The 25,731-nt window shown below is 37.9% G+C and overlaps 1 protein-coding gene across 1 annotated transcript in view; it reads right to left on the bottom strand.

Moving 5' to 3' along the window:
- The window catches only part of LOC126094939 (THO complex subunit 2), a 313,848-nt gene that overhangs the window by 180,539 nt on the left and 107,578 nt on the right, over positions 1-25,731 (bottom strand). The window contains 8 exon segments of the mRNA XM_049909587.1: positions 3,229-3,393; positions 3,660-3,839; positions 13,665-13,782; positions 14,018-14,289; positions 20,462-20,595; positions 20,598-20,650; positions 20,739-20,908; positions 23,096-23,297. Coding sequence (XP_049765544.1) covers positions 3,229-3,393; positions 3,660-3,839; positions 13,665-13,782; positions 14,018-14,289; positions 20,462-20,595; positions 20,598-20,650; positions 20,739-20,908; positions 23,096-23,297 — 1,294 coding nt within the window.

The raw sequence follows: 25,731 nt of genomic DNA, 5'->3' as shown, positions 1-25,731 counted from the left end.
CTTCACATACAGAATGATGTCCCCTAGGCACACTCATTGAGCGCATGTGGTTCCTTCACAGCCCTGCTGCTACTTGCCTCAGACATACTACTGCTTATTGTACATTTGAAGAGCTGATGATTAATCGAGTCCTACCCCTCTGGATTTGCCTTGATACAGAACACAGCAGGTGTACCAACAGAAAAAGTGAGTCTTACTGGCTCAGTTTCAGTGGAAGACAGCACCCGAACATGTTGGTTAGGTGGATGCTTGTTAAATCATGAGTTGTTCTTGGTTCCTGTCTCCACTGCACACAGTACCTAGGTTCAAATGGTTCAAATGGCTCTGAGCACTATGGGACTCAACATCTTAGGTCATAAGTCCCCTAGAACTTAGAACTACTTAAACCTAACTAACCTAAGGACATCACACACACCCATGCCCGAGGCAGGATTCGAACCTGCGACCGTAGCAGTCCCGCGGTTCCGGACTGCAGCGCCAGAACCGCTAGACCACCGCGGCCGGCCAGTACCTAGGCCCAGAATTGACAAGTCACTCATAGTCAAGAGGACGAGCAGTGATACTGCTGTACTTTCTGTACATAAGACATAATCCATGTAAGCAGATCGTATTTAAGGTGCATTTGGCATTTCTGGTAAATTATTCTTGGTATCCCTTCCAATGCATCCATTCACAACAGCTTTCATTTGGTATTTTTAGTACATTACCTCAATATCCCTCCCAACACATCCATTTACAACAGCTTTCATTTGCTTGACTGTAATAGGAAGATTTCCGACTGCTTACAAATATCTGCTAACTCCTTCTGTGCCCAAGAGAAGTATTCACATCGGGGATGCATTGCAGTTCGTGCAATCTTTTATACAACAGTAAAAAAATAACTGTAAACTAAGTTTGCTGAACCTTTTATTTTATTTTATGTACCTCTTATGCTACAAATGTTACCTGTTTTCTTTAATAACTGAAAGTGATGATAACAACACAAAAACCTGGGAAAGAAGTTACAAAAACCCGGGAAAGAAGTTACTGATTCCCTTGGTCTTTATTTGACGTTATGGTCACAAATAAACTTGAAAAAAGCCTTAATTTAGAATAAATGGAAAGGGAAAGCTAAGTGTTACATGATGAGTTAATCACACTATACGATACAGCAACCGTAAATGACAAACCACAATTTATGACCAAATACGTTACGCACAACACTCATAACTTACAATAATTATGAAATTATTTATGTTGTTTGATGCAGCTCTCCATGCTACCGCGTACTGTGCAAGTCTCTTCATCTCCAAATACCAATTGCAACTTATACCCAGCTTACCCATCCCGGGCGAAAGGAAATGTGGGAGATCAAAGTGGTGTCAAGGATGCAATTTTGTTTCTTGGAGGCAAAAAAAACAAGCAGATGGTGTGATTCCAAGAGCAGCCATAACTCCTTGTTGAACCTCATGCTGCAAATGTTCCACTGGTTAAGAGTCGTAATGGGGAATGGGAAGGAGACAACAAATGAAGGGTAATCATCTTGGCAGCTGCCGGGTGCCAGCTTTCAAAGACTAACTGCTAGAGGGCACACAGGGTGCTAGCCAAGCACAACCTCACTGAAGAGTGTTGAGTCCTCTGGAGAGAGAGAGAGAGAGAGAGAGAGAGAGAGAGGGGGGGGGGGGGGGATGGAGCAGGAAGAATGATTGTCTGAATGCCTCTGTGCCTGCTGCAATAATTCTAACTTTGTCCTCACGATCCATATGTGAGCGTTACATAGGTGGTTTAGAATACTCCTAGAATCATCATTTAAAACCAGGTACTGAATCTTTGTAAATGGACTTTCTCAAGATAGCTTACATCCATTACAGGTCTGTCAGCTCAGTTTCTTCAGCAGCTCTGTGACACTTTCCGACAGGTCAGATAAACCTGTGGCTATTTGTTCTGCCCTTCTTTGTATACCTTCAATATCACCCATTAGTCCTATTTGGTTGGGTCCTACACACTTGAGGAATATTGTAGAATGGGTTGCATGAGTAATTTTGGCCGATGCCATCTGTGACTCATTGATATTACAGTCATAGGACACTAAGTTTTTTTGTTTTGTGAAGTGCATCATATTACATTTCTGAACTTTTAAAGCAAGCTGCCAATCTTTGCACCACTTTCAATCTTATCAAGACCTGACTGAATATTTATGCAGTCTTTCAGAAAGTACTTCATTATAGATAGCTGCATCATCCGCAAAAATCTGTACAGTTGTTCACTAATGAGTCACATGTTTATCCATGAGTGGAAATCATGGAGGAGCTGGCTGGAGAATAGCCCAGTATTTATTCTGTGCCAATTGTTAGCTCTTGCCAGTCTCTAATGAATTAATGTCACATTCTTCATCACATTCTGAGCTGCTAAATTCATTGTCAAACTAAAGATTACTATCACTGTCCATTTTCAAATACACTGCTTACACAACACAGAACTGAAGTTAAAAAGTGCCCATTTTGTTATTGAGCACTAAAAGGTGCATACAGTCAAGGAAATATCTAGTGGCAAACAGCACCACCAAAATCTAACTGGCAGGTGACCAATGTCAGTATGGATACTTCGTAACAGCCAAATACTCAACTATCAGCATTGAACAAATTTAATTGAGATTTTAATTTTCAAATGTTTGTTCTTATGCTGCTAAAGTGACTTGGGATTTTCAGATTTTTGGGGTAGATGGTGACGAAATGGTTAAATAAAATCTCTACATTAATTTATTAGCTGGTTGTGTGAACTAGTAGTGTTAGTATGATATGCATGAGCACAGAAACTACCAGCTTGAATGGTGGTTAAACATGCTATATTTTCATATATTTTGAAAGTTATCTAGTTTACAAGTAAAATTACGATTCACCAGGAGATGTCCAGGAACAAGCAAGTCTGTTTTCCTGCAGTAACAGAGAACAAAGTTTATAAACATACAACTTTCTTTCAAATAACCCTCAACTACTTTCTCTTCAAATTAAATGATACCAAAGTTGCAAATTTTATGATTCTGTCTTGTCAATGATGAGTCATTTACGTGACTTTCTAAAAACCCCTTCTTTTGCCAGGAGGCCTGCTACAGCTTTATATAAGAATCTAGCTATACAACTTCTCTCATCTACATTCAAACAGCTTATATTCCTCATCCCTTTGTTTCCTCAATTAGCTATGGACAGAAACCAAATATAAAATGTATTAATAACTTGAAGAATTACTCACATTTATAGCATGTGTAAACATTGGTCTCGCCAGAAAGAATGCTACATCTGCATGCATGTGGTACTCCAGAAGCATTTTATTAATTGATGGCATCTTTGTCACATATTCTTCATTTGACATTGTGGAATTTAAGAATGTCCCAAATTGCACCAATGTGTCTTGACACTTTAAATAAATACATTTAGATTAATCCAATGAAAGTAAGTGTATCAACTGATAATTGTATCAACAGAAGAATACTATATAAGGGCATAATTCACACAAAAGACACTACAAAAACTAATACAAATCAACATGAAACAAACTCATGACAGAGATACTAGATAACACAAGAACCCATTATTTACAAGAGCTGCACGACGACATTTCACCCCACAATCAATGAATTTTTGTGCATACATATCACACAGCAAGTAAGTATCACTCCTTACCTGATCATATAATTTTCCTACTAGTTTGAGATGGCTCTTCTCAGTTTCTCTATACAGAACACAGTACCGCTGTTGGGCCATTAGCAGATATAATGCTACTGCAAGATTTTGTTCCGACAGTGCTTCTTTCAAACGCTGAGAAGATTTCTTTGTATTCCGGACTTGGCTGAAGTAACCTGCCTGCAAATCACAAGTATCAACATGTGACTGTGGGAACAAATACCCCTCTTCTCCCACATACATAAAAAATCAAATGCAACTGAAAGCAAATCTGGAATTCACATGACCCAAGACAACGCATCCATGTGCGAAAAAGAGTACTCTCCACATGGGAGTTTTACAGAAACTTCCAGACCACACAAAAACAAATATTCGAGTTAAAACTTCCAGAAAATTTTTAGTCTTGTTTACAGCACCACTGAGTTTACTCCATGGAAGAATATTTACATTTATACAGTGTATTACAAAAATATCTAAATGTATGAAGCATATTATTTGCGATTTTAAATGTGTATGGATAGAAACTACTTTTGCCCATATACGTTATCAACTGACCTGTCCAATGTCTGCTTTTGAAGTGACACACATAGGAAAATTTTTTTAAAGGCATACACAGTGATAGAGGAAATGAAACTACAGTGGGTGGGGCAGAAGAGAAGAAAGAAGAAAACATAATTAACATGGATGGAAAACAAACCTACTACTAAAATTACTGACTTACTGAGCACTTTGATTACAAAAAAATGTCCTTCCTGATTTGGTAGAGCGTAAATACTACAGGACTAAAGTCTTTTTTATTTATTGCTTCTTTTAAGCACTTGTCTGCATTATCCAGTAAACTGTCAGCAGTCAATATTTCCTCCTTTTCTTCTTCTTTCAGTTTCTTCAGTGTCTGTTCACCATGTCCAATATTACTTTTTCTTTCTCAAACTTACTCTTCATATTTGCTTTAATAATTTTTCTTTTTCCTGTTTTCATTGTTTCCTCAGTTTTTCCACAACTATTCTCATCTTCACAGTACCACTTGTATTCAAAATGAGCTGTGCACACCAACATAAGAAATTCCTCTCCTCAAACACATTCACCACAGCATCTTTTAAACTCAAATGAGCATCCAACATTCTTTCACACATAGTTGCAGTGTCTTTGTTCAAGATGGTCCCCTTTCTAAACTGGCACCGTCAAGGGAAAGTACAAGTGCAACCTCCACAATTTTCGTAACAGTAAAATATTTCTTCTCTCCAGAGATTTAAGTCTTCTCAAAAAAACTCACTCCATCACACATCCACTGGGTTCTTGTCACTATCCAATTTTTCATCAATAGTTATCAATCATCAACTACTGCATGTTCACTTCGCTAAACTCAAAGATTGTAATGCTGTAATGTTAAAAAAGCTGTAAATCCTCATATCTGCGATTCCTTGAGTCTGTTAAGAAGAAAACAGTTGACTTATTTTGGCACATGTAATGCACACATAATCCGTAATGCATTCCAAAAAGAATTGCAACTTTTTGGTGAAAATGGTGTGGATATGATCTTTTTCTCTATAATTTGTTTGATAGCAAAACATAGTATGGAAGATTTTGAAAAAATTACATTGAAATACAAAACATATTTCATCTAGCTGAGAGATGTTAGAAACAGCTGGAGAGAGACTATTAGAACAGTGCTTAGCTGTTAAGTTAAGAAATACTTTCTTCAGTCCATACCCCAGCACAAAAGCAAGTTGATGAGTTCTTTGAAATGCAAGAATACTTTTAAACTATTAAAAGACTAAACTAGATTAGCAGAAATTATGTTTGATTGTTCAAGTGCTCATAAATGTTCAAGATTCACTGGTTTCTTTCAGAAGAGATATCCTCTAATGCATATAATCTATAAAGAGCTCACAAACTGTGTCAGAACACTCATGAATTGGTTTTGAGAGACTGCTGCCCTACTGAGCCTGGAAGCATTTCGTGATAAGTATTACATGCCACTGAAAATAATAATATTTAGCACTAGAGAAAATGAACATCTAAACAAGCTAAGCACTGAAAAAAGTTGGTATATTTTGACACAAACTTTGGAAGAACTGTGTGTCAGCTTGGACACATATTTTGGAAAAGTCTTCTTTGCATAAACCTGTGTAGTTTGTCTTAGATGTTTGCATCTTGCAAAGATTCTTACAGACCATTTTCCACGAATAAAAACTAATAAGTTGGTATATGTCTTATAGTGGAAGTGGAAGATTAGGGAAGGTAAACCTTCCCTATAGTGGCCGGCACGAAAATAGGGCTTCAAGGTCATCTCGCTGTCTTACAGCATTGCCTTTTTTTTTTAAAATAGTGATAATTTCAAATGTTGTAAAAATTAAAAAAATAAAATAAAATTGGGCAACTCTATTTTTAGCCTAGAATATGATAGAGTACTTTCCGAAAGAAAATTCTCACCAGCTGCTAAGAAAAAAATGAAAACTAATGTTACAAGGAATATTGTAGGAAAATAATTTTTTTACTTCAACCTGCGGTAGTAACAGAATCCTTAATGTAATTGGACTGAAAAAATATATATGAACATCCCCAAAGTTTACAGATGCATATGATGCGTCTTTTATTTCGGAAACATAAAAGTATTCTGAGATCAAAAACAAAATATTATAAGAGGTGTGAAACTGCCGACTGCGCAGCGAAAAATGTAGTCGATGATGAATTTTCATTCTGTAGGACTGTGAACAACCTTCCTGTGTTAAAAGTTGTTAAGAAAACTACAAAATTGTTTTTGGTAACATTTCAGACATCATTATTGTATCATATAATGTATAGAGGCAAATTACTTCCATGATGTTCCGTGCACAGTAGCGCACAAATCGTTGTAGGCCGTCACCAAGAGTTTTGTTTGGATGGCTCGCTTTAATATGACCGAAAATATTACCTACTTCCCAAAAAAAACTTCACTGGCGGCTAATACATGTCCTTCATCATTGCATCCATTACTCAAATCGCCAATATATGCTACGTAAAAATAATTGTAGTTATTTTGAAGCCAATATTTTCACTGAAGCCGAGCAAAATATTTGTTCGAAAAGTTTTCTGAAACCCAGGATATATCTAAATTTGCTGTAAGCCTATTATTCTCAGCACGCAATACATGCTTGGTACACAAAAACCTCGTTCTTACTACTGCAAGGTCCATGTCTTGTGTTTCAAATTTCGTCCATCATTACAGTTTCTAAATTAAAAACCAAGTGGAGAAGACAGAGCACTGAAGTGACTGGCCAGAATAATCAATTTTATCATGGACATTACCCTCTAATTCTCTAGCCATCTGATACCATTCCAACACATCCTTTCATCCTGCCATCCCCCTGGACTGAAACTACATTAACCAACCTCACTCCCATTTACTCTTCAGTCTTCTCCTTTTTCCCCTATCCTCTTTAGCCATTCATGCATCTTTTCATTCTACATAGTTGTGTTTCTCTTTATACACCTCTTTACTTCTGTATACATACTCTTTGGTTTGAAGCTGGCACACTACTTAACAGTAGAATATCTTTGGCTTCCCTCTGACAACCATGCCTGCATCCTTGCTACCCTCCCCGTTTACCTTTCCCTGTTGCTTCATAACCTGGGTTGTGAGTAAATGAATCCACTTTCCCTTCTTCCCTTTTTTCCCCTCTCTCCTCCCTGATGAAGGAACAATGTTCCGAAAGCTAGGAATGTAAATTTTCTGTTCTGTTTTGTGAATCTATCGGCTGTACTGAGCTGAGGTAAGTACTGGCCATCCCCTCTATCTCTTTGTTAGTATTTGTTTCACATCTTAATATGAGATTTTCCTTTAATAATTTTGATACCATTCTCAGTCATACTAAAGTAATACAATCCTAAGTTCTAGCTTTTTGTAAAAGTCATCCAATATCATAGATTTCTATGTTCTTCTTGGAGAATCAGAATAGGTGCTGGGACTGTTCTGATGTTACTGCACTATTTTTATATACAGTCAATACAGAAGCACCACAACGTTTTATCATTTTATGAACTGCATTACCCTTACTACGAAACAGCCAGTAAATCTTTCTATGAAAAAAGGAGTTAAATTTCGAACGTACAAGGAAACCGAATGCAGTAAGATTATATCCGAATGTAAAGGCATTCGATACAGGTTTTTAGGAAAAACTGCTGTTAATTAATGCAGAATTGACAGTCTTATTTTAATTGACAGTTACTGCCGAGCAAACTAATCGCCGCCACTTGTGATGAATTTACCAGACGTCTACTGTAAGGGAAGAACATTTGCAGTATGCCTTCTATAACTGAAATGAATAGACAAACATTATTAGTCAGCTTTTTACATAGAAGGCAATTACCCAAACTGAAGGATCTTTTGGCTCCATGTCTTCAGATTTACTGTCTCTTGTTTAAGGCAGGTGTATGATCGCATATTCCACTATGGTGACTCTTAAACCCTGGTTCAAGAAATCAGTTTCTTGAAATGCTTCTGCGTGTTTTACGCACCTCCCCCAGTCCTGCTGAGTAACAATGTCAAGAGCTTAGCGTGTTAGCTTCTCGGCATCAACAAGTTTGAAAGTAGTATTTTCTTTTTGCTACTTCTCGCTTTACTTGGGCCCATGTCAATTCAATGGGATTATACTGGCAGTGATATAGTGGTAGACGTACCACTTGGTGTTCCATTTCGTTTGCCAGTTGATCTAATCGGTAAGTCTTTTTGGCACCTACGATTTCTTCCTTAGGCAGGAGTTCAGCCTTTGTTTCGACTGGAAATGAAACATTCTTTCACTTTAATCACTCGATAATATCTGCCTTGCGCCAATTTGAACGTGGTTTTCTGAAACCCAGGATATATCTAAATTTGCTGTAAGCCTATTATTCTCAGCACGCAATACATGCTTGGTACACAAAAACCTTTACTTGGGCCCATATCAATTCAATGGAATTATACTGGCAGTGATATGGTGGTAGACGTACCACTTGGTGTTCCATTTAATTTGCCAGTTGATCTAATCGATAAGTCTTTTTGGCACCTACGATTTCTTCCTTAGGCAGGAGTTCAGCCTTTGTTTCGACTGAAAATGAAACACTCTTTCTCTTTAACCACTCGATAATATCTGCCTTGCACCAATTTGAACGTGGCAGCTTTTCTATCCATCACGATAATTGACCCTTCTTCCAGTGCACACAACAGTCGAATAAACCAATTCTTAAAAACTTCTCTATTCATTTCTGAATGGTAATCAGATTGGTCAGAACTTTTCCCATCATGAAAAAAAAGTTTGGCCTCTTGTATGAAGCCTGTGGTTAATGAACCAGCATGTGCAATGATTTATCGGCCACCTCTACCAGTAGGCTCTTTCAAATCGCCATTTCCTTTGGAGTTGTGCCATATATACTTATTGGTGTAGTTCTGTGAAACTCAAGTTTCATCCAAGTACACTACAGGCCTGGTGTCTTCAGCACGCAAGAAGTACACTGTATGCAAGAACTTCGCTCTTGCTGCTGCGATGTCTCTGGGTTCCACTAAGAATTTCCATCCATCATTACACTTCTCGAATCAGAAACCAAGGGAGCGGAAAAGATTATTTTCTTTGTCGCTGGATACTCTCCTCTGTCGTAACATCCAAGTACAGTTCTACACACAAGCTATTTGTTAAAAATCGTCAAAGTCAGTCAATTTCTGTTCATGTTCGTATCCCTTTCTTGGGGAATCAAAACACTCATTCATGTCTGGAGATTCTGCCAATGACACAGATTTGCTAATACAGCCTACAGTTGACTTACCACACGCTTTAGCAGTAAGTTTATGAATTTGCGCAAAATTTAAGTTATTTCTTGCTTCTTCATTGTCAGCCAGATCAGGAAAAAACTTGAGTACATTCGATATGGTAATTTTCGATTGTTTACAAATGTCTCTCTGCCCTTTACGCACAATGACCGAAGGAGTAGTAGGCTGTTGCTCCTGCATTGTTGTTTACCACTGAACACACGTCAAAGCACCTTTCTAAAGGCAGTAAGACACTGACATCAAACGTGAACACTCTATATAGCACGGTAACACTGAGCTTTCAGCTGCTCTGTCCTACCGCACTGCTAATGGCACTTACACGGCAACAAAGCCAAAAGGCGTGCAAATCACAGCCCGCAGCCCCTGCAGGCAGTGGCCGTGACCTCTACTTTCATGCCGGCCACTCTAGTGAGAGCTTATGATAAACTGAAAAACACACATCCACTAGTGCAGGTGAACCATCACTGTACTCGGCAGGTGAAAGTGCACAGTAGCATATTATCCACAAGTGAAGGTGTACCATCGCTGCTCCTGGGTTATTAACAGCGCGTCCAACAACTCTACCATGCACGTAATTGTTGTCAGCTTGTTATTTTTATGCGATACAGCAGTACAGTAAGGGCTAACAGTAGTGCAGTTGTGGTTAATAATAGTGCAGTTACGTTTCACTTCAGTGCAGCTATTGTGGAATCAGTGAAGTTCTACAAACATCTTTGAGTGGAATGGGGAAATCTCAGTTACAATTCTGTCTTCAACGACAGAGAAAAGTACAAGTCACTTATCAGCAAGGCTAAATCACTAAAATCTGGATGAAAGAGGGACGGCAACGACGATAAGTTTTTGAAGAGATATGAGTGTTGGAGGTGAATGGAGTAACCAAATTAATACAATCTGTAACTGAAGAAGATAAGATTAAATACTATGTTGATGATGAAGAACTATTAAGATATTCTGCATGATTCCCACGTAATGACTGGCCACAGTGGATGCGACCAAATGCTGAAATGCTTTAAGTCAATGTTCTGTCATACGACATACAGAGATGTCAAAATTTATCTTAGATTGTGTGAGCCTTGTTTACAAAAGCAAAAAGATAAGAAAAAAGGAATAGTAGCGAAGCCAATGCTGTTCAAAGAGCTAAATCGCAGATGTCAAGTTGATCTCATAGACTTCCAGTCGCAACCAGATGGAGATCACAAATTCGTAAAGGTTTATCCTGACAATGGTAGAGTGTTCATTAACAAAATAATGAGCAGCTTAATTGAACTATGGCCCAATTTTAAGATTGTCCACAGTAAACCTAGACACAGTCAGAGCCAAGGCAGCATAGAGCAAGCAAATCAAGTGTGTGTGTGTGTGTGTGTGTGTGTGTGTGTGGTGTGTGTGTGTGTGTGTGTGTGTGTAATATGGTCATCAAAATTACCACTACCACAAAAGCAAAAGGAGCAGTAGCAGAAACCATAGGGTATTTACTGCTATTAACTGCTTGGGGGAAAGGAAATAACCTCGTCTTGACCTCTCAATGCATTATGATCTTAAATGATACACATTCCATGTACTCCTGCATGATTTGTAATCTCAGTTATCCATCTCTGATTAGGTTGTCACCTCAATCTTTTCTCTTAAAGAGTCCAGTACACAACTTCCTTGGTACATCTACCATACATCATTTCATCTGGCTACATGTCTAGTCCACCTCCAAATCTTTTTCATAAGAGTAACAATTTCATCTTCCATTCCACAATTTAGTTTTCTGTTTTTGTCTCTATTAGTGATTCCAAACAGTAACATTTTATTGTTCACTTAAAGCCAAATGTATAAATGTTGCTGACAGGAGATCAAATTTGGCGTTAGGTGAGAAAGTGAACTGATCAGAAAGTCAACTATGTTCAGGACTCAGGTCTATTGTATAACACTAAACTTGGATCCACTGAAGCACATTCAGATTTGATCTTAGGTAGCACGTAACATGCTTGACAACACAGATCAGATATTGACACGATTACTGTGCTTCGATGGAAGATATTATCGTACATTATAGCTACGCAGTATTAATTAACGAAGGTATAACCATGAGCAAATAAACAGAAAAAGGAGTGATTGGCAAACTTTTCTCAATATGGAAAAGATTTGCTTCTGTAAATTGAGTTGGACCAGTATAAAGATATCACTGAGAGCAAAAAAACAGATAAAGTCAGTATGGCCAGCAAGGTAAAGGCATGGAGAGAAGTTGCTGTTGACTTTAATTCTCTCGTAAGGATGATACCTTATGGACAGCTCTGCAAGCTGTTGCTATGTCTGCTTTAAACGAATCACCAACCACTATTTGAAAGGTTCCTGTGATGTAAAATCTTAAGGTTAACAGCAATAGGCACATTACGGTCAGCACTTGGTTTCTTTTGAGTGGTTTCATCAGATAGTCTCTGAGCTTCAGTTCCAACTGCTCTGAATTACTTTTCTCCAAACGAAACCTCAGCTTAAATAACTTATTATTTAACTCCAAGAGTGGGTTCACCCTTTCGCAGCAAGTGCGAGGAGCTCACTGGATCTTGTCGTCATTGTCCTCTGTGGACACATCTGAATGTTCAGATGTTAGTAAAGTAAATGAAAGGAAACCATGACATTCACATTGCGAATTTTGACCAACAGTGGTCCAGAATGTTCAGAAAACGGAGAGTATGGTATCAATTCAACGGTATGGTACAGTGGGGTGTAAAAAAAAAAAAAAAAAAAAAAATTTAAGAATTGACATGGGGTCAAACATGCGATCTTCTGCACGGCAGTTCAGAATGCAACCTCTGAGCCACCAAAATGAATGAAACATAGTTATACGGTTTGTGTACTTCAACACGCTTGCTTATGTTCTCTTTATCAATGCACATGGAATTGTCACAGAAGTTTAGGGATGTGTTCAGTAGTTAACAATTTAATACAAACTGCAGTTACTGCTACTTGGGCCGAAAGAGAAAACATGTAAGTGATGTTGAATCATTATTGGCTGCTGTCAAAATTCCCATACGTTCCCTGCAAATATTTCGAATTTTTCTTTCTTACTCTGCTGCTAAGTCACCTATAAAATGCCTCTGAACTAATCACATAAATTACGAGTCGTCTCCCAAGAGCGGTTATGAGATTGATCGTTAAGTGCAAATGATAGCCAGTAATTTCCTTATACTAGAGTCCCCGATTGAAACAAAGTATTTTGACCATCAGCGGCATGAAAATTGAGTAGTCACATATTTACTTGTCATTTTTTGTGTTAATAACAACTCTTTTATTATTCCAAATGATACCTGCTAATAACGAAAGCGGGGAATCATAGAGCCACTACACAATAAACTGACAATTAGAGCTGAGCCTGACTTTGAATTTTTGCCAGTCAAATATGATCAGACTTCACAGCAATATGATCTAGGATTGATGTTTATACAATGCAGTTTTCCACGTTAATTTTGATCTATGGTCATTTTCTGTCTTAATCTAAGGTTACATGCTTTATACAATCAGCCCTTAGTCTCCTTCAGTTTTTGCTTTCAAATTCTATGTTGTACTGCCCTTAATGAAAACCAAACTACTATAAAGATTTAAACAAGTGATTTTTTTAACTTTATGGACTTTTCCAAAAGCATTTCAGACCATTTTTGCTACTTCTTTCCATTCAGTCAGCATCTTCAACTTTCCTAAGCAGCTCATCATCAACAAAACAAAGAAAGTTGAGATATGTTTCATTAACACAGATGGAGATAATGACATTAAAGCCGTTCCCTAAGCTGAATATTTACACTTTGTGGCCAGGTCACTGTGTCTATCACTTTACTATCTGATAAAATGTATTTTTCATACTGTTGTATTTCCTTTTCCTGTCATTCTTGCTTAAATCTAATTCCATTTAAAGAGGTGCTAGAAAATTAGAACTTTCTGATAAGGTATTTCATTTGTAGTTTGCATAGACTTCTAACGAATACTTGCGTAAAATACATTACGTCCACTACCGTTTAACTGAGGTCTATCTTTTATACACTACAATAATAAACATTTTTATTTCATAACAAAATGTTCAATAAACAATGAAATGGCCTCAATTTTAGGAAATTACTGAGAATAAAATGTGAAAGTATTATTTAAAATTGCACACCAGAAAATCTTAAGTCAATAACTATCGAATTTAAGTGACAACTTCACTGCATGGCTTCTTGCCTTGTCTACTATATAATTATTTTTACCTCTCCTTTGAGTAGTTCTCCACCTGCCATAGCTTCTAACTGTTGAGGTGTCATTTCCTCTGCAGCCTCTATACCTGCCATCTTTTGCACTACCTCCTTTAGTATTAACAAGTCCAGACTGTAAATGCAAATAAAAATTATTGTGTTAATAACATTAAAAGTATCACATTCACATGTGGCTATCCTCTATTCTACGTGATCTAACAAATTATACTGCTCATAGCACATTAAAACATGGCACATGTTACATGAAGCAAGTTATGGTTTTTGGAATAACAACTAATGTTTTATAATTTTACAATTCTGTATGCAGGAAAAACACACACAACAGCAACTTCTACATTTGCACTCACCTCTTTTGAGCTTTCAGTTGATTAGCAACATATTGTAAGAGCCCAGTTAGTTCTATGTTATACTTTTTAAAAATGGCCCCACAGAAGGAAGAGAGGCTCTGAAGCCAGAGAGAAATTGAAGTTCCATCATGCTTGAAATGTTCTCGATCTGCACTAGAGAGGGACTCCACAAGGCAGTAACCAAGGACATCGTAAGAAAGACTCGTCAGGTACTTTAGAGAATCAACTATAGGTGTGATAAGATTGTCATATATTTGTATCTGCATCAGCATCTGTGGAAAAATCAATTGTATTCAAAATACTAAAAACTATTAAATACTTCTTAGCATTTACATATCATATGTAGTTATTTGAATTGATATCCACAATCCAAAAATTACATTTAACAAATAAATGTTGGGAAGAGGAGCAAACAAAGAGTGAAGAAATAATAGCTTGCCTCCTTTGATCTTTAGCTTGGTGTGCAAAGAAGAACGGATGGTTATGGATGTCCAACACAGAAAAAGAATTCCAAGGGAATGTATGCTAGTACAAATAAAATGTTGGACACTTGCATAAAACAATTATTAAGCACACTGTTCATTCAGGATATTTTCAGGAGGATAAACACGGCAGGAGTCAATGAAAAAGTAACTGGGCTACATTACTTCATTATTAGAGTTGACTGTAGGAGGTAAAAGAAGTGAGTGATGAGACATGGAAGGCTGCACACCCAAATCAAACAAATTCCAAAACTGGAGATATTACGTTCAGCTGCACAGTTTTATTTCAGAATTTGGATCTTCTATGCACTTCAACGAATAAATCCTGGCATTTAACACAAGAGAGAATTAATGTAACCAAGGAAAGTTTAATATATCAATGAAAATAATCAGTTTTTGAAAATATAGTTTAATTTGTTAGATAAAAAAAACCTACTGACTAAGCAGTGGCAGGAGAAAACACATATAAATGTTTAAAGTGCATGCTTTTTGATCTGTTAGTTCCTTTTTCTGGCAGAAGGGATGAAGGAGAAGGAAGAGGGATGAAGGAGGATGACTGGCGGGAGAGATGGGGAGAGCTATGGAAAAGTCACCCAGAACCCAGTTCAGGGTTGACTTATCAAGAGGGGATGAGTAGGAAAGGGTGATTGTTGGGGACGGCACTGGGTGAGAATTAAAAACCTTACAGATGGGAGATAGAGTAATAAGAAAGACAGTGATTACTGACAAAAGAACGTGCAGTAAAAAAAAGTTAAAAAAAACAGAAAACCAAGTGCATTTTTAACACAAATGTAGGCCCGGTAGGTGATGAGAACCAAGGATATGTTGTAATGATAGTTCCAGACACTGGGTTGGGTTGTTTTTGGGGAAGGAGACCAGACAGCGAGGTCATCGGTCTCATCGGATTAGGGAAGGAAGTCGGCCGTGCCCTTTCAGAGGAACCATGCCGGCATTTGCCTGGAGTGATTTAGGGAAATCACGGAAAACCTAAATCAGTATGGCCGGACATGGGATTGAACCGTCGTCCTCCCGAATGCGAGTCCAGTGTCTAACCATCCAGACACTGGTTCTGAGACACTGGTGTCAGGGTTCTCCAGGAGGCATGTGCAGTGAAACAGGCATCTAGGTCATTACCATCATGTCATACAGCATGCTCAGCAACACAGTATTGTGTGTTGCCAGTATACACCCTCAGTCAATGTCCATTCTTTGTTAACTGATAAATTGGTGGTAGTCACACCAATGTAGATAGGTAAACAGTGTTTACATGACAGCTGGTACACAAAATGTCATTTCACAAGTGGTCTCTCTGATAATATATGCTTTTGCCAGTTACAGGGCTGGTGTAGGTGGTGGTAGGAGGGTGCATTGGCCAAGTTTTTCTTACTGCAGGGGCCGTGATGGGGATGGGAGCCAAAGGGTAGAATAATGGGTACAGGTGGAGTACGGGTGTCTGACCGGGATATTGTGAAGGTTAAGAGGACGACGAAAAGCAAAATACAAGAAAGTGTAAAATACAGGAATGCATAGGAAAAACAGCAAGCAAAATGAATAAATTACTGTTACTGTCATTCTCTCTATATAATTCAAAATGTGAAATTAAAACAATTTAAATTTTGCCTGTTTAAAAAATTTGCAATAATTAATTTTGTTCCTTTCCAACTGCAATTAGCTCTACTTGTTTCTTCGCAGTATATAATATTAGCACGAGTCACAGAAGCCGTGGGTGACTGCAGGCACATACAAAGGTACCCGTTAATTCCTCTTTTAGTTTTGATCATGTCCAATTGTGTAAATAAAACACAGAAGTAAAGGTCTTTCATGAAACCACATTAAAAAGATATTTATGTCCTAATGAGAGACTTACAATTGATAATCATTATAACATTTTGGCAAATAAAACTTGTAAAACAATATTTGTTAAAACACAAAAGTTGGCAGTCTTCATAAACAGAGAAAAATGGGCATGAAATCTACAGCTAGTTGCCAACAAGCAGTTCACTCATTTCAGGTATGTCCTGGGTGAGGAAGAAGGTGGAAATTGTCATCATGTTACAGAGCATCTTGAGAAGGACTGTTTACATCTGGCATCAGGCCGTAGCAACCTAAGACAGCATGCCTAGTACAGATTAGCATACTTCACGCAGGAGTAACAACGATTCTTCAAGGTCCATTGTAGATACAGCCATCTTTAAAAGGGGTGTTTTTATATAAATGACTTGTGAAACTATATTGAAGCTGTTGTAATACAGTGACTTAGCATACTTTCCCACCTTCCAAACACTGCAAACCTATAACACAGATGGTCGTGACCCAACACATTAACAATCAAAATCTTGCTTACCGTGCTAACACTACATTACACGATCAATAACTCTGCATATACAGTAAAACCCCTTTTTAACGAATCTCAGGGGCCCAAAAAATTTGTTCCTTAAAAGAGGGTTTTCCTCAAATAAGGGTTTAGGTCAAAATGCACTGCAAATAAGTGTTCCAGAATCAAAACTGGAACCTAGGCTATTTAGGCCATATAAATACTCCATAATCACAAACTCACCTTGTGCTGCATACAAAAATACAGTGAACATGAAAATGTTTCTTGGCAAATTTAAAACTACTCGATATATTTATAATACTTTTTTCCCCCCAGATATTTTGGATGTTAGGTCACATCAAAAGTAATCTTGATTTAAAAGGAGAAAATTTTATTTAGCTAATGGCACTCAATGAATTAGATATCACAATAATGAATAAAGCTGCTATACTGTCTTTATTTCTGAAAAAAATCTAGAAGAGTAGTCTGCTACTTCCTTCCAGCACAGCGTACTTATAGAAGTTGTTGTTCCAGCTGATTAATACGGTTAAGAACTGACTCATTCACAACGAAGGATGAGAAATACCTTCTAGCAGTCTCAAGTCCTTCCACAGCTGCAGAAAAACTTGGTGTTGGTGAGTCCACGTCCACGTCTTCATCATCATCATCCTCGTCACCACCACTGTCACCACCAATTGCAGTTTTTTCACCAATATCAGCAGCAAACAGCTCACTCATGAGCATAGTGGGTGTAGAAGTAAGTACATTATCATCACACGAAATAAACTCTTGGAATGTCACAGTCTCAGGAACATCTGTAACATTCCAATCTTCTTCAGGGATATCGTCCTCCACAAACGTGTTGCACCACAGCCAGCATTTGCAAAGCAGTTTATGACAGTCTGCTGTGTGACTGAATTCCAGGTGGCAACAAAAATATGCATGGCCTATAAATATTCAATTTCATAACTTGCTTCCTCTGCAAGAATGAAACTGATTTCTGCACTAGAGCCATTCTATATCTAGCCTTAACTGAATTGATTATGTGTAAGTCCAGTGGTTGCAAGTGACTTGTGCAGTTAGCAGAAAGATACACAAAATTTATATTTCCTAAAAATGAGGTATCTTTGGGATGAGCAGGGTATCTATCTAGGATAAGTACAATTTTTCTTCCCGCTGCGCCCATCTTGTCCAAGCTCCTCAGAAACCTTATAAAAATATCTGTCGTCATCCAGGCATTTTTGTTAAACTCATATTGCAACTTTTCACTTCTGTCATTGTTCACGCACAACAATGCTGTCATTCTCTCTTTACTTTTTTGTCCCTCATGACATTTTTCACCCTTAATTGAAAGTGTTTTAGATGGAAGGAGGTTATAAAATACACCAGTCTCATCGGCATTAAAAATATTTTTGGAATCATACCCTTGAATCAGACATGGCAAAGTATAACTTTTCCAATGTTCCACACTTTCACTGTCCACAGACACACTTTCTCCACTTAAATTTTGGGTTGAGAGATTGTGTTTTTTTTTTTTTTTATTTATTTATTTAATGATCTAGCCAGCTGTTAAATGCACTGAAGTTCTCATATCCCATCCTCAGTGAAATTTCTCGGGCCTTCTCACACACCAAATTACCACTTATGGGAATATTTGTGGCTCTTATTTCCTGAAACCAGTCTAAAAGAGCAGTTTCTACGGCTTTGAAAGACGACTCACGAATATTCTTCCTTTCTGTTGAACATGAACCATGTGCTTCTAAAGTTAATAAAGCCTCCATATTTTTTATTATTCCGCACAAAGATGATGGTGCCAAATCGTACTTCTTTGCAACGTCGCATAATTTCATACAGGTATTGCGATTCTCTTCAAAATCCTGAATAATTGTCAGCTTCTGCTGTATCGTCAGTTTTCTTCATTTGCTGGCCATATTACACGTACAAAAACACTATTGTTAAGTAGACTACACAACCACAGTATATATTTAATGCTTTCACTTTATAGTGTCAGACACGACAGCTGGAGCGCGATAGTGCAAAAGAATTGTGTTTTCTAATGATCAGTTTAACATTCACCAATCTCGATAACTTTACAACTATCGATATGAGACCAATATAAGAATGCTAACGCGGGACATCAATTTTAAGAATGCAAATGATCAAAAGCCTAACGTTACGATTTAATGTCCGAAAACAAGAAGTGCAGCTGCAGACCGTATTTTAATTGTGAATTGTAACACACGTATTCCTTAAAAGCAGGATTTAAAAGAAAGCGCGATTCATTAAACCGAATTTCAGGAACACTGTTTTATGGCGTTATCCGCCGGGACCAATGAAAGTATTCCTTTAAAGTGGATTTCCTTAAAAGGGGGTTTGTTAATACGGGGTTTTACTGTAGTCTGCATTTTCTTCTTTGTTCCAAGACTGACTTTGGGGATGAATATGATGCACCTTTTGCAGAAATCTGTATCAAAATCAATATTAAAGGTCGTGATAATGCCAAGGAAAACAGAAAATGCGGGAAATATTGTAACACAAAATCATTAATGACAGGAAAAAAGCATTGTATCGAGAGAACAGGACTTCCGATGAGGCCGAAAAAAATTAATATAAAAATTCCGAAGACATAAAATGTGAGAATGTAAAATCAGGGTTTTACTGAATGCCTTTATTCACGTTCTTTTAGTTTTCTGCACCTTTTATTTTTTTCCCCTACCCCCTCCTCTATCATCTATAATGCACTTAAGTTTCACCTCTTATTAACCCATGCATGTTTTTTTTGTCAGTTATCTCTGTCTTGTTTATTATGTTATCTTCAACATTTATGCTCTCAGGTTTTCAAATCTAATTTGGAGCAGTTTCTAACAACCAGCCAGTCCAATACGTATCTCACGAACTGGGGTACTCGTCAACTTTTCTTAACTCTACACCTTTTCCTAAACCTCATCAGACCTTTTCCTTCTTCCTCTTCCTTCCCTAACAACACTTCTGCCAGTAGGAGCCACTGGCTCCAAGCTTAACTTCTATATGTGTTTATTACTGCCACCGCTTGGTGAGTTGATTATTTATCGACCAAATTATATAATAATTTCAAGTAGAAGCTAAGCTAGGGACTTGAACCAATGGTATCTCAAATGCCATTCAAGTATCTTATCACCCTGCCACATCGTTCACTATGGAATATAAAAGCTCTTTTCAGAGAGTTAATGGGCTGTTGGCATTTTATTACTCTTATAATGCCTTAAACTGCATTTGACAAATTCAGTAGCAGCATACAATTAAATCTGATTTAAATCAATGGCAGCTATATCTACAAACCTTTTGTTTAATTAGTACTCAAATTATAATTTTCAGATGAAAGTTGATGAGAATTATATTTACACATGACATTAAGTGAAAAGAACTGGAATATCGGATATCATAGCACTCCAAATCAAATTTTCCTGTACACATACTTTATGAAATATTATAAAGGGATTTGAAAATTACATCCTAACATTTCTGTTCCTATCCAAGTAAATAAAATGCAATATGGGGGGGGGGGGGGGGGGGGGGGGGAGGAAAGAGAAACGATGTAACTTTTCAATTTTGAAAAAAATCCATATTATTTTACTTCAACAAATAAGTAGGTTTATACCGCATACATACATAGTCAAAGAAATACCCCGGTGCACAATGAGTCAGCTTTCCAATTGATCTTCCAACAGGTTTAATATTTTCCTTGCTCACGCGTTTCATCAAAGATTTTATCTTCTTTAGTTCATCACCGTCGTTTACGCAGAGAGTTTTGCATGAGACTTATAGGTTTCATTTTTCCATCGACTGTACAAGCAGTACCTGTGGTTTCAGAACAACATTAAGCATAATTTTCAAATAAAATGTGTAAGATTCTATTAATCGAATCATACTAGTGAACAACTGCTACCTGAACTGATATGGGTATAGTTTCACTACATTCCACACTTCCTCTGCAATGCAACAGTTACATTCCATGTATGACAGTGATGGTAGTATAACTTCATCCAGGAGTGTTATCACGTCATAATATAAACCGTCCGATGAATTCTCTTTTGGAGGCTGGCCATCTGCAGCACACTGAAACAAGTAATTCATTTACTCAAAATTTGATCACTAAATGTGAGTTTTAAATCTCTTTCTGGCCTCCAAGTATCCTTTTGAAAATGTCTCAAGTTGGTTGCTATATCTTGACAACAAGTTGAACACAGAATTCTTAGGTGCATTTTCAGTTTTGAACAGAAAAAATAACATGAAGGTAACAAACACGTCTGGTGAATAAAGTGAATAGTGCAACAATCAATATTCACTGACAAACTAGTGAATGAGCTGGGTTATTTTCTTACAGCACAGAAAAAAATCTCAGGTAAATATGTTTTGGTGAAGATGTAGGGTATGAGTTGCCAAACATCTAAATATCCCCTGATAATACATCTTATTTACACTTTTACATACACATATAAATTATTTGTGAAGCGCATCACATACTGATATCAACTTCATGCTAAATTTATGAAAGAGCACTTTTTTCAGTCCGTCATATGATTCATTAACCCATTCAGAGTTCCAATCATAAAAAAAAGCATGGACTCATCACCAGCTATAATGTCATCTAAAAAGGTCTTGCTATAGCCAATCCTACATACCAAGTTTAGACAAGACTCAGCTCGACTGTCTATTTGCTATCATTTAACCATGGACCTTGCCGTTGGTGGGGAGGCTTGCGTGCCTCAGCGATACAGATGCAACCACAACGGAGGAATATCTGTTGAGAGGCCAGACAAACGTGTGGTTCGTGGTTCCTGAAAGGGGCAGCAGCCTTTTCAGTAGTTGCAGGGGCAACCGGAGGTGTCCAGCCACTGTCACTGGAGTGGCTTCAGCTCAGCCACCTCTGGATAAACCAGCGAAGTTCCTTTTTTGTAAAGCTCCAGCCCCCCCCCCCCAATCTTCTTGTGGGAACCATTGTTCCTCATTCCTTACGTTGGGCCCACCCCTACATCATCTACAGTAGACTCCTCTGGTACTTCTTCACTGTTTCCCCCTGTTCGTGGCCACATCTGTGCCATCCACAATACTATCAGAGCCCATTTCAAAACCTCAGGTTCAGGATGACAGGGACAGGGTCACAGCCATCATGATCTCCCCACGCCCTGCATAAACCCAAGAATGGTACATCTTCCATGTGGATATTTTCGCCATTGAAAGGGCACCGCCATCTCTCCCTAAGAGTAAGATAGGAGGCAGCTTCTTTGTCCCAGCACACGATGCTGCAACCCTACAATGACCCTCCCATCTTTATTCCAAAGAGGGAAGGGTATACAGGGTACTCAGCTATTATCAAGATGGCTCCATCATCTCATTCTTAAGGAGGAAGGGCTCATCAATCAGTGCATCAGAGCACACACTCACTCACAATTTGCTCGGTGTCCACTCCGCACTTTATGCCCGTGGCACTTGTTGGCTCATCAACTGGAACACATGTTCATCCTTCAAGTCTTCACATAACACACGTGTTGGCTTATACGCCAACCCTGCCCAGTGGCCCATCTTATGCAGTACACAATGGGCTTCCACTATTAGGCATTCCACGTCAAACCGGAAACCAGCCATGACTGGTGATTTAAATGGAACTTCCTAGTTACTGGTTTACATGGTTATTTGTAATAAGATTGTGGATACTACCAGATAGCAGGTTTTCTACTGTTGCACGTCATTCATTGTAATTAAACTGTTGCAGATCTCAACTGTTTTCACGACAATGAGTTTGCCTTTCCGTTGAAGTCTTTCAATGAGAGGACAGAAATGAAAACTGTGCTATGCTCTCATTACACTTAGAACTCCATTTTCAATCTCAAGAGTACCTACACAACTTCATCTCAATTGCTCCAAATCACATCTCGGCAAAGTACTACAATCACAATCACTGTTTGCATTAACAAAGGAACATTACCACCCATCAAGAAATGGTCAATACATTAACACACACACACACACACACACAAACACACACACACACACATTTAACATGGAATGCTTACTGTTATGTTTCTTGCGTAACAAATTACAATCATTCCCCTTATCAGAACTGAAATGGTTGAACATTTTTATAAAATTCTGTCAGTACCTGTACACAACTAAATGAGAAAGGGACTTATTCCTAGCAAAAACAATTTTTGTATAGTGGCTGATGTATGTCAAGTGCACTACAGTGTGCAAAGGGCACATCAATGAACTTTCTTTCCAAATTATCTGTCACAGTTAACTTACCTCTCCAAGAGCAACTTTTGAAATCCTCAGCACCTTATACATCAGTACAGGGTCATGATGCAAGGATGGTCCCAATGCCTGCAGCATGGGAAATGCTGCATCACGCAGCTCGAGGAGAGTCTGAGCAGGTTTGGGTGCAAGAGAGCTCAGCTGGTGAGCACGAGGAGTGCGGACATGATTCTTTGTTAGTGGTCCACATTTCCTGCAATAATAAAAACGACACATTTTTTAAAAACACTTGGTTATAAGTGCTATGCCTTATATAGTATTATTAATAATGATAACTGCATCTGTTCATAAGAAAATAAATCATGTAAAGACAACTACTGACCAACTACATGATGGTAGATTACATGAAGATTTTTCATCTATAATGTACAATCAATTTTAAAATGTAGAAACAATATAACACTATAGCAACAACTGGAGTGCAATAAAGTTACATAATTAACTAAAAACATAATTGTGTGCGAGGACGAGGGCAGGAGGGGCAAAATATGAACAAGGCACATTATTTTACTAAATAAAAAAAGATGTGATGCAATTTTCCCAACAACTTTAAAGATAACTTTGCACTACTGATTACCACATATTGGTATTATATCAGTTACTATCTCCAAGATAATTTGGAAGTATATCCAAAGAAAAAAATATTGCACTGTAAAGGACTGTTTCAATTTCAACTAAACAGATGCTTCTTTATTATTTCTAGCATTTTTACCATTGCAACTATTGATTAAATATGACTTGAAACAATTTGATTCTGAAATAAAATGGCAATTATGTTTACATCTTCCGTTATTATCAATGTCTACTATTACGTGAAAAGACCAAATTGGGGTTTCAATGGATTTGCTTGTTCCCACCTTCACAGCTAAACCAGGCAAAGGTGTCCACAGTTTCTTACAAAGTTTCCCCATCCTTAAGTCGCCAGGAGGTCACACTTACATATTTTCGTGGAAGTGTTGAGAAATATCAAGAAATCTGACGTCCTTGCAAAAAGACAAGTGGGCAGATTGGATGATGAAGATTGTTTTGTGGGGCGCTCAACTGCATGGTCATCAATGCCAATACAAACTCTCAATGTTTACACAGGCCAATTTTTGTACATAGTCCATTGTAGCCACTGTCAGGACAGACTGGTGGTAAGCATAGTCTTAGTTACTATAGTGAGACAAGCTTTCCACCCTACACCAAAACTTAGGATTTGGTGGTCATCATTCAAAGTGCGACCATATGGGAGGCTACACAATTCACGTTTCTACGCAAGGAGGCCTAGCAAATATTTTGACCCCCCCCCCCCCCCCCCCCCACAGATCAAACCCAACGAGGCATGCATTTTAAGGACAATGTATGCTGCAGTTGTTGGAAATGCTCAAGTCAAAAGGCACCTAAAGTTGCAATCGGCATGTGTCTACAGTAGAAGGATGTAAAAAGATCAGACACATAGAGCGAACTGTCCGACTTTATAACAACACTCAGTGAACCAGGTTACCATGGTGCTTGAGGAACTGCACATACGAATGTGAATACAGGAAATGGGTACGGGATTAGTTCCCTCATTGTCCCACAATCCCACCTGCAAAGCAAATCAAGTAAGAAATATAGGATGCACTCAGGCAGAGTGAACTGGGGAAAAAAGTAAATCCCCAATAGGTTCACAAAATGCGGAATCAGATGTACGGAAGCACCAGTTCAAATTCAAATTAGTGTGGAAGTATTACAGTTATTCCAATGTCATTTTTGGTAACGATTTCCTGTGCCATATTCACGGCATGGTTAACTTTCACACACAGGAAAGTGCAACTTGGGGAAAATTTCCATACTTTTGACAATGTTTCTGCTTCTTGGAGATGAGGGGAGACAGAACAAATGGCCACATTTTGACAACCAGCTAAACAGTACTCCACAGTATTGTATCGTTAAACAAAGCCGAGAAAATATCTGGCAGTACAGAAAAAATCCTAAAGACAGAGAAGAAGAAAGATTTTTTATGAGCAAACATTTTCTTATTGGATCCACTAACAAGAAATGAAGTTTTGGATGGAAAGTAGCAAAATAAGAAGCATGATTTACCTCGAATGAGTATGTCAGAAGAGGGTACAATTTTGGCAATAAGCATAGAGATTTTAAAATTCCTGGTATATCACATTCGTTAGAGTGTACGATCTAAATGCTGATGACATAAAATCATACCAACAAAACAAACAGACTCAAAGAACAATTTACATAAATTACATCTCAGTTATACTGTCTACCAAAGAGGAAATTATAACTTGAGCACCTGCGTAAGGCAGATCATGATTATTGTACCCTGCTCACTTGCAGCCAATAGTGGAGAAAATATTTCAGATTTACTAGAAGCTAGAGTAATTCAAACTTCCATCAGTCTCCGGGCTTCACCAACAGTGATAGTCACCAAGGAAACAAGTAAGCGAACAAAGGCTTACCACATTTGCATGAGTGCACGTAATACGGTCACAACACTGGATACCTATCACCTCTTTCAATGACACTTTGGATCACCTTGGAAAAAGCAAGTTTTTCACCACCTTAGATATGTGATACAGTTACCAACAAATTCCAGTAACTATAAAGATTGGGAAAAGGTAGGCTTTCTCTTCTGGCATAGCAAA

Source organism: Schistocerca cancellata, chromosome 8 (genome assembly GCF_023864275.1).
Source record: "Schistocerca cancellata isolate TAMUIC-IGC-003103 chromosome 8, iqSchCanc2.1, whole genome shotgun sequence".
NCBI lineage: Eukaryota > Metazoa > Arthropoda > Insecta > Orthoptera > Acrididae > Schistocerca > Schistocerca cancellata.
Note: the sequence above shows the minus strand (reverse complement) of the source record. Positions and strands in the feature narration are given on the sequence as shown.